General features: G+C 33.1%; 1 protein-coding gene across 2 annotated transcripts in view; it reads right to left on the bottom strand.

Moving 5' to 3' along the window:
• Positions 1-189: 189 nt before the first annotated feature.
• Positions 190-11123, bottom strand: part of LOC105229456 (galactosylgalactosylxylosylprotein 3-beta-glucuronosyltransferase P) — a 52155-nt gene continuing 41221 nt past the window's right edge. The window contains exons 5-9 of one of the 2 annotated variants that reach the window (XM_011209763.4): positions 9296-9946; positions 5966-6152; positions 5357-5514; positions 3693-3983; positions 190-3630 (exon numbers count right to left, since the gene is read on the bottom strand). In XM_011209763.4, coding sequence (XP_011208065.2) covers positions 3517-3630; positions 3693-3983; positions 5357-5514; positions 5966-6152; positions 9296-9946 — 1401 coding nt within the window. In that variant the 3' untranslated portion in view covers positions 190-3516. The remainder of the gene's footprint in view (positions 3631-3692; positions 3984-5356; positions 5515-5965; positions 6153-9295; positions 9947-11123) is intronic. The other variant, XM_049458224.1, reaches the window with a different exon arrangement.

Raw genomic sequence — 11123 nt, 5'->3', positions numbered from 1 at the left:
TTTATATTCGTATTTTCGTTTTAGTAAAAGTTTTTCATAGTGGCATTGAAGAGGTTAGGAAAAAATTAAAATCTCAAATTTTAATTTGCAATTAAAAATAACAGTTTTGTTATGGAAAATTGTGCTTGAAACTATTTTTAATTTTTTTAAATTTATTAATGTACATTTTATTAGTTATTTAAAGTAAAATTTGGGTTTTTTGCTAAAGTCTTTGCAAAAGTTTTCGTAAAACTTTGCGACAGATAACAAAATAATTTTTATACAATTTTATAAAAGAGAAATTTTGACAAATTTATAAGTTTTAACACTTCAATTTTTAAATAATTACTTTTCGTGCTAAAAATGCTAAATTTTTTGAAAATTAAAATGCTTTCAAACTTTTTCGAATTTTCTTATAAATATTTGGCTATAACAAGCGCTGTATATCTTTTTTATAATTTAAAATTTTTAATTTTTATAGCGTTAAGTATAAATTACAGTATTTATCTTAGTAATATGCTAAATAATTTTAAATTCATATTGAAAATTTTGGAAACTCTTCTTCTATCTATACTTCTATATCCTGCTTGTATATGTTTATATTTAGTGTTTATTATTATGCTGAAACACTATTTGTAAATCGTCTGTTATAACTACATTATGATTGTTTTTGTAAGTACCTCGTACTGTATGATTTATAAGCTTTATTTGTTGGTGAATTCAAAAATCGGTTTTAGCTACAAAAACTGTAAAAAATTGGCGCAGAGCTAATTTGCTACCTTATTTGATATTATTTTTATTATAAATATTTGAAATAAGAAATTTTGTATGTTCACTAATATTGCTAAGTATTAGTAAAATCGTGCAATTGTTGAGTTGAGAAGTATTGCTTTTATCTGAGAATTATGCAAATAGTGTGCTAATCGTGTTCTTATTTGTCGAAAAATCTATAATTGTATGGAAAGTTTAATTTACTATTTTTAAAACTTCTCGCATGCAGAGACCAAACCGCTCTATGGAGTTGACAAATTTCGCTCTATACTCTTTTTAAAATTATAGTTAAGTTATAGGCTGACTAACCTTGAGGTGCACTGGCATTTTGTCAAATTAAATCAATCGAATGCCACTTAAAAGCAACATATGTATAGACTGCTTTTAAGCGCAACGACATTAACTTCGTGGTTTAATAGGAAATATCAAATGAAATCATAGTGTAGATTTAGAAATATTTTAGGTATTATTTGTATTTCTATATATAGTCTGCTTGGGGGCGCATATGGAGTTTTGTTTTAACAACCGTGTATAGGAGAATCCATTCTGTGTTATTTTATGACTTACAAAAAAATATGCATTGATTCGTTCCATTACGTCACCTGATAGAAGTACGAGTATATATCATTTATTATTTTATAAAAAAGTAGACTTTCCTGTAACAACTATGAAAGTTGCTTAGGCTTCATACATTTAATAAATTTTTTCACAAATCTAGCTATTTAATGTATGCGCGTTCATTTTATTTAAAAGCACACATTCACTTGCTTAGCAGGCGTATTCGTTTCAAGTTTAAAGTTTTTAATTTAATTTGGTATATTCAATATTTGTTATATTAATAATAGTTTAATGTGTGACGCATTATTTGGAAATTATATTTTTATATTTTTTGTGTTCATTTTTAATAATTACTCCTTTCCTACGGATCGCAGTTAACTATGCATCGCTTCCTTTTGAATAAAACTTCTTTGGTTTTCTCATATTGTGTTGCGATTTGGAATTTATGTGGACGTCTTCTCTTACATTTCGCTGGCCTTTTCTCATATTTTCTTTTGTAAACAAGAAATTACAATCTACATTGCAATTAATATATACATATGTATGTGATGCGATATGAGTTCGCTTGCTTGCAGCATGACATTTGTATGGACTAATATATGTACTACTATGGGTAACCATTAAGCTATTGAGCACAATTTTTTAACAGAAAACGTGATTTAGTCATCTAAATAATCTCTCCTCAAATTTTAAGAAAAATTGTTTTAGACGACTAATGCGATAAGAGGCCTGTGGGGTATTTGAGGAGTCCTGATTACGAATTTGAGTTCCAACACGTCCAGATATTTTTATCATTTTATTAAATGTTGCTGTTTTGACTCCTACACCCCTTGAATACAATCAAAATGACAAAATAGCTGTACGTGTTGAAAATTTTTTGAACAAAAAGCTTACGTCTTAGGAAATGTTTACCATCATTTTCTGTGTTAGCAACCCAAAATTAGCAAGAAATAGCCTCTAACATCAGACAGAGGCAAAATGACTGTAAACTAGTGTAAATTTTAAGAGTAAGAAATCCGAAGCCAATTTTCAAAACGCAAAATGGCTGCAAACTGTTGTAATGAGTTAATTTTGCATCACAAATTTCGAATCGTTTGTGTTTTAATAACATTTTTTGTTATGCAAGTATTAGCAATTTATTTTCCATTATTGAACGAAAATTGATTTTTTTATGAAGATTAGGCTCAGTTGACTTGTGAGTAATATTTTTCCGATTTCAATTTCCTTGTTTAAAAGAAACGAAAATTTGCTTAATTAGTCAAATTAAAATATTATAAAAAAAATATATAAAATTAAAATTTCTAAACTTTAGCATTATGAATTTATTATTATAATTTTTTTCTTTTTATTTAGAAATTATACATATTTTCTTTACAACAATACAAGTTTTTTAGACTAAAATACTTAGACCTACTTAAGAAGGAATATAATTTACAAATATTTCTGTTTTTTCTGTTTTTTTGTTTAAAGTAAGCTAAAAGCTTAAGTAAATTCTTTAGACAATATTGGTTTGTTTTACAAATATTTTGGAATTTGAGCTTATGGATAAGTTTACTGAGTATCTTATAAAACTAAAAGTAAATCAAATTGTATTATATGTGACAACAACTCAAGATGACAAAAATTAATAATCTAAAATTAAACTTATTAATGCTAAAATAGTAAATTTACGCGACACAGCAGTATTATCACTTAAAATATTTAACTAAACATAAATTATAGTAACTAAACTTAACAAAATAAAATATTAAATAAAGCGCGACATTTCGCTGTTAGGCTTACAGCTAGATACACGTATACATATACATAGTACTGTTTACAACTTATTCATAAATTTGTGACTTAATATGCTTTGGTAAAAATAGTATTATGTGAAAAAAGATAACTGTACAAATTGTAAGCGCCTAACTAATTATTATACAAGTTGTATGCCTTTTGTGCTCACTCTTTTCACTAAAATCACGCTTTATAAATAAAACTTAAATATATGCATATAGGTATATAGTAGACAAGTCGCGAAACAGTCGAAATTCCGTTTTCAAAAATAAAATCGTTTTGCGCAGTTATTTGCAGAAAATTAGTAAACGCTTCTTTACAGAGCCTGCATTTGTTTAACTAAGCTTTGGTTAAGGAGTTACGCCACAGCACATTTGCGGCACGCCATTGAGGCATTGCCAAATCAACCCAATTTTGTACATTCCATACATTTTACGTACGCACTAAGAATGTATTTAACGACACTAAATTCGTATCACCATGTAATGTCAGATTCAACGGCGACGCATTGGCGTTCTTCTTCGTTTGCGTGTGCCACGTTAAGATCTGCAAAACAAATATAACTTTTAACTTATAAAATACATATAACAGACACAATATGACTATACCTCTGTGCAATTGGAGGCCAACAGCTCGATATCCGTGAGATTCAGTGGCGCTAAACTCTTCAGGAAGCCATCCTCTTCATAGCCTGCTTTGAAGGGCATTTTCGCATTGGGTCGTTCATGTAAGAATTTTACGCTCACCGCAAAGCCGGCCATATCGACGGGAAACTTACGTCCACCTATCCAACCATCATAGAAACCTGTTATCTTGCCATTACGTATGATAGGCGTGCTCACGCCAAACTTTGTGACCAAGCCGACGGGCCACATTGAAACCTTTTGCGTGTAGCGCATCTGTGGGAGAGTTGATTTTGTATAGTCAACAGACAAACTAGTGATCAGCAAATAAGTATTTTGTAATATGTGTTTAGGCAAAATTTTACTGAGTAACCTGCAACCAACTGTACATCAAATGAAACTAATCGTTTATGGACAAAATATTCGAATTTAAAAGTTTTGGACTCGGAATAAATAGAGAGATACTCGATCCTCCACCCACATCCCATTTCAACACCTTCACATAGGAGAAAGAATCATTTTGAGGATTTTATCCTCAAAAACCGGCCATTTGGGACACATTTTTATTTGTCTAAGTTCCTGGGTAAATCCAAATTTATATTTTCTTGAATAAAAATATGCCCCAAGCGATTCTGCACATTTCTGTATTTTTATTTTTTCTCTACGACCAATAGTTTAGAAGTTATAAGCATTTTTGTATGCGCTTGTATTCGGCGGCTGCTTACTGCATGCTCCTGGTCGCCTGGTAGAAATCTGAGATTTTGGCACCAAATTAAAATGCATTTTTTCTGCAGCGGCGGCGGGATGCGCACAAATTTGCGTGCATACGCAAAGGGGCAAAATGTGGAACAAGGAGGATGTGGGCAAAAACCATTGCATACGCAAAGGGGCGAAATGGGAAAACGGATGCAGCCATATGCAATGCCCGGAAATGGCATCGGTCGGAAACGAAATAACGGCACCCCACTTCCGGTCTGGCGCCCAAACCGGAAACGGAAATGGCGAACCGGAAGTGGGGCGCCACCGCGCTTCCGGTTTGCGGAATGTGTTTCCGTCCCATGCCACCCGTTTCTGACTCGCCCCCCGGGCCAGGAACGGACCGGAAGTGGAGCCCCGCCGTACTGTTTCCGGCGCGCCACATCCGGTTCCGTTTTGCCACTTCCGGTTTGCGTTTCAGACCGGAAGTGGTGTCCCGTTATTCCACTTCCGGTCGAAGTCATTTCCGGGCGTTGCATATGGCCGCATCCGTTTTCCCATTTCGCCCCTTTGCATATGCAATGGTTTTTGCCTATATCCTTGCTCCCCATTTTGCCCCTTTGCGTATGCACGCAAATTTGTGCGCATCCCGCCGCCGCTGCAGAAAAAATGCATTTAATTTGGTGCCAAAATCTCAGATTTCTACCAGGCGACCAGGAGCATGCAGCAAGCAGCCGCGGAATACAAACGAATACAAAAATGCTTATAACTTCTAAACTATTGGTCGTAGAAAAAATTTAAAAATGCAGAAATGTGCAGAATGGCAAGGGGCATATTTTTATTCAAGAAAATATAAATTTGGATTTACCCAGGAATTTAGACAAATAAAAATGTGTTCCAAATGGCCGTTTTTTGAGGAAAAAATCGAGAAACTCCAACATTTCACCACATACCTGCTCAAAAATCGAGATGTCATAAGTGTTGTCATCATCCGCGAAGTAGAAGACGCCACTGGTCGCATTAGCGCGTATATAATCCAGACCGCGATTTCGATTCGAAACACCACGTGGTTTAGCCTTTTTCGTATTTTTATACTCATCCGGCATGGGTGCTGCAATAAGTAGAAGAAATACATAAAAAAAAAATTGGTAAGAAAATATTACAAAAGCAGTGATGAAAGCAATAAAATGGTGAGTAATCAAATTGTGCGCAATAAACGTAAAGTGAGAGGAGTAAGGCAGAAATAAAGAAGCAAAAGCTAATGATGAAAGGAATTCCTAATGTAGATACTGAAAGTATGCCACTAGCAAGGCATTTAGCACAATAACAGCAGCGTTGACAACGCGCACAGTTAGTTGGTCTTGTGACCATGATAATGTTGCGACAAGGAATTCAAATCCAACCAAAAGAAAAGGCATATAAATAATTGAAGAAGACACTACGCACACAAACACAAGCATATAGATGTGCACAACTGCTCACACAGCAACACTTGCATACAGAAAGCATATACATATATACTACATTAGATTGTCTATATACGTATACGAAATAAGACTCACCCAAAAAGTACTCATAAGGCACGCCAATGCGATTAAGTGTGTGTATCACCAGCGGCGACGTTTGATTCGCATCCTCAATCACGAGCCACAGCAAATTCACCACATGCTTCAGCGTGTAGCCGAGTCGTGTCAATTCCGCCAATTGCTCGGCGCGCCGGTAAGTCGGTGTAATGATGTACAGTGGTGGCTGTTGAAATGCGAAAATGGGAAAAAAGTTAAATAAAAAGTTATTTAAGTGCTTTTCATATTTCATATTCATTGAAAAATACTCATATGCTATATGTATGTTAGATATTTATAGATATGCTAGTAAGTTGTTTGTGTAGATGATCTTATGTATATACGAGTATATAAATATACAGCGCTGCCAATAGGCTGTTAGGCTGGTTAGTAGATTGCCGCGTTAGTCAGTTGTGTAAGTTGTGCGCAAATTTTGATTGAGTTTTATGCAAATTAGTTGGGCAGCTAAGCAAGCAAAAGCCGCAATAAGGAAAGTTATTTTTAAAGAAAGTGCATTTGCAAAAAGAAAAGCTATATATCATATATAAACACTGAAGAAAAAGGCGGAAATAATTTTTATTAGAAATTATTAATGAAAATCGAAGTGAGAAAAAAATTAAATATTATCTAGTTATAATATTTGTTAGATTTTCAAAGGCTTAGAGCTGATTCCTATGAACTCCATAAATTAGTCTGGGTATAAATTCGAATGCCATGAGTCGCAGCAAAGTTGCTGCTTTAATAAGAGCAGAATGTAATTCAAGATGACATGGTAAATTTATGTAGATACGTGAAGACCGTAAGAAAGTTTTGCATTAAAGTGTGTAGTGTAGTTTATTTGGCAGTCCGATTCAAATTTGATCAGTTAGATTAAACAATATCATTGCACAATGGTTTCATTCACACTTGCTCTGTTTCCCTTAAAACCTTCTGCTCCAGATAAAAAGTGAGGGATTGTAGTATATTTCAACCACCGACCCCTGCCTATCGAGCTATATCTAAAAATTCTTGTGGAAAATAGTGTCTAATGTAACAATGATAACAATATTTACGAGAAATTCAAATTGCTTTAAATTTTTTAATTTGTTAGGAGGAAAGCAAGCAACACATAGGGTTCGAACACGTCACTGACCAGGATTAACAAGTTTTCCTTACAACTCGTGGCCCTCTAAAAGATATCCGTAAACCTTTATAAGGACCCATAAAACAGTTTTATTAGAATTTAGAAGACTTTTAGGGAACTCTATTGCTCGTTTTAAGTCAAAGCGAGCCGTTAATCAACTAATAATACATTGTATTATGCCAATTTAATGTTCGAACTGCAAAATGCTAATCACTTATTTTTTATTGCAATAACAATGTATTAAGCTATATTGTTAGTTCAAATCTGTTATTAGCAAAATGTATTGCAACAAATGAAACTATGAAATATAGGAAAATCGAACATGTCAGCAAATTGCATTGCCATTTTCAATAGTATTTACTTTTTGTCCCCAATTATTACTAATATTATAATTATTATTATTATTTGTGTTATGCTAATTCAATAAACGATTTGTGCTTTGCACATGCAATTCGTTGTCAGCGCTGCGCTCATTTGGGCATACACACACATTATATACATATGCATACACATATTCAGTGTGCAATGGCATACAAGCAATTTTCAAATTAGGCGCATGCAAATTGGAAATTACTCGTACAAATGTAAATCACTCTTTCGCTTAACTGCCTGCCACAGTTCATTTCATAGTCGGCAATCAAAGTCACCGCACACATGCACCTCTATTTGCATACACTGAACTGCATTTGAATGCAGCTGCAAAATGCTTTTGTCTATTCTGGTAACTCGCTGCGTAGTTATGGTTACCCCAGTGCATGCAAAGCTTTTCGGCTTTTCTGCTCTCAATTCCTCAATTTGCGCTTTCATTTGTTGCTTTATGTGTTAAGGTTTAGTAAATTATGACAGTGACATTCGTCAGTAATTTTACACTTTAGTAAATAGCGTATAAAGGCCTGTGCCGTGGAAGAATTGGCACAGCATTTTCTATACTGCATAAAGAGAATGCTATTCTTGACCTAATTTTTGATAAACGTGTAATTTTTATGCATAATATCTCTTGTATGAGGGCAAATATGTTTTTGTGTGATTGTAATTTAAAAATCTTAAATCGTATATTAAAAGAAGAAAAAATGTTTACTTAGGCTGCATTGAAGCTATGTATAAGCTCTTGACAATTACAGTTTTTATAGCTTAAAAGGGCTCAAAAAGATCTTTAGCTATATGCTAGGCTTTTCAAAATAATTCATGTACAATTTTAGGCAAATGTCTTTTCAAACAAAACAGTTTTCTATATAAGAATATGATTTTCATCAGCCAGCTCAAATGAAAAAGTTTTCCATACGAGAACTTGGATCCATCAGTTTGTATGGCAGCCATATACAATTGTGGTCCGACCTGAATAATTTGCTTGAAGATAGTAGCATGGTCTTGAGCAATATTCTGTGTAAAGTTTTTTGAATAATATTTTTTCAAATAAAAGAGCCTTCCATACAAGGACTTTATTTTGATTGGTCAGTTTATATGGTAGCTATATGCTATCGTGGTCTGATTTGAACAGTTTGTCAATAAATTAAAGAAATGTCTTGCAAAATATGCAATACTAAACTTTTTTTAGGAATATCTTACCAAATAAAAAAGTTTTCCATACAAAAACTAAATTCGAAGCGGTCAGTTAATAATTAATATAAATAATAATAATAAAACTAAAAAAAATTGTACAAAAGTAATTTAAAATAAAAAAAGGTTTCACTAAATAAAATTAAAATATATATAATATATAGAAAAAGTGTGAAACTTTATGTATAGAGCAGCTTTAAATGAGTGAGTCTTACACGCATACAGTGCGTATACGTAACATATTGTAATTCAATTACAAAGTCATATGTGAGTGTTTATACATGTAGATACTATGTGTTAATCGCATGCAACATAAGCATATTTCTAGAAAAAAACTACTAACTAAACTACTAGCGTAAGATAACTTTCTACCAATTACTAACTATAAGTGAATGGGTGAATATAAACCAATTAGCAATTTAGCAAAACAAATACTGTAACCGCAAAATATGCAAGCAAGCGACATGCGGCAAAACTAAGAACATAAACATAAACTTCTAAGCAAATAAAGTGTTTGAAATGCGCGCAAGCCAAATATCAAAACAGTTCCCAATAATAAGTGAGCAGTGCAGACATTTTACGAGCGAGTTAGGGCATGTTAAAGCAAGAACACACAATAAAACAAAAAAAAAAAACAAAAGAATATTTACGGGTAGCGCTTTTGTGTCATTGGCAGTTGTGCCGACAGCTGGACGCGTCACAATGCGCGCATTCGGCAACGTTGAATTTGCAGCATTTGCAACCGCACGCGTTGTGGCTATTGTACGAATTGTTGTCGTTTTTGTTGTTGTTCTCGCATTTGTTGTGCTATTCAAACTAGCAAGTGATGTTGAGCGCTTTTTCAAACTGTCAACCGCTGCAACATTTTGCGCAATAAACTGCTGATGCGCGCTGCCGAGCGAGGCGTTCAACAAACGTGCTGACACTACGCTTGTTGACAATGTGTGTGTGGTTGTGGATGTGGGTGTGACTGATACGAATGATGAAGATGAGTTTGATGTGGAAATATTATGCTGTGTTGTGGCTTGTAATGGTGATGATAACGGTTGTGCGGCTGCTCTAACTGTTAACGCTGCTGAGTTTCGTTCCTTTGCCGCGTGTGCTGTTGTTGTTGCCGACTCACTCGTTGTTGCATTTGATTGCCTCTCGCTGATTGATAGTTGTGTTTGTGCTTCTGGTGTTTGGACTTGTTGTTGTTGTTGTGGTTGTCGCGCACTAAATAACGACATTGGTGACCATAAATATGAGTTATATTTGCGTGCGATAGCAGCGACATCCGCATCGGCTGAAATATCCTTATTCTGTAATAAAAAGAATCGAAACAAATTCAAATGGAAGAAATGACTGTAAGTGTAGTGATGAAGTTATGAGCGAATAGTAGATAGATAGAGTGTGGGGGTAGGAGAGGTAAAGAGTGTAAGTAGAAGTAGTAAAGATAAGGAGAAAGTAGAAAGATGCATAAGGATGAGCATGAAAATGATGTTATTGACTGTCTGAAATTCTTTTAACAAGAATTGATGATTTTTCATGAAATTTGGGAATTAAACAACCGGCTAAAGGGTATGCTGATAATACAAAGGTTTAGAAAACAAAATTTCGCAAGTAATGCTAGAATAAGTAGAAACTCACATTTATTACACCTTTTTTTCTATAGCTGTACTATACATAAATCAAATCCAGGTGCAAATATGTAACCTGCTAAATTGCTATACTAAATAATTGAACATTTTCACTACTGATTCAATAGATTTGGTGCAGTACACTGGGTGAAAAACATTCCCATCCGGTGCGCAGAAAAGTCACTTAGAATTGATAGTAGAACTGAACACGCGTGTCTGGTTATAAGATAAATATCGATTACACGTGTGTGATCGTATTTAATTGCAATATAACTTGAATGTTTGGATTGTGTTGTTAAACATTTTGTAAACGTTTTTATATATAAAATTATTTATTATTAAATAAAAAAGTATGATTTTGTTGAAAATATATTTTTTAATTTAAATTTTGTGTAAAAATAAATTTTTTTAAATAATTTCTAAAACTTTTAGATATCGCATAAAATTATTTTGTTGAAAAAATTTTAAACATTGTATAAAAATATTATTGGAAAAAGAAGAAAGTATGTATAATTGATATATACGTATACATTTTTATTTTATTTTAAAATATTATTTTTTATTATTAAAAAAAACTAACACAATTATTCTCCGTCAAAACTTATTTCTCGATGTTAGATTGATATAGATTTCAGACCCCCAGTAACCTACAAATCGTTTTCGTATTAATATTTCTGGAAGAGGGATATGCATGTATATTTGGAAATATGACATAATTTCGTTTTTTGAAACTTTTGTGCAAAATATTCGAATAGGACACTCAAGCCTTAGTCACCTTTAATCTATATTCTCTTAATTATATGTTTGAATATTTTTTTAAGAAAAAATTTTTTTTTGAGAAGCTAGCGTTTTTTTGGGT

This window comes from Bactrocera dorsalis, chromosome 5 (assembly GCF_023373825.1).
Source record: "Bactrocera dorsalis isolate Fly_Bdor chromosome 5, ASM2337382v1, whole genome shotgun sequence".
Classification (NCBI taxonomy): Eukaryota; Metazoa; Arthropoda; class Insecta; order Diptera; family Tephritidae; genus Bactrocera; species Bactrocera dorsalis.
This window is presented reverse-complemented; position numbering and strand designations above follow the sequence as displayed.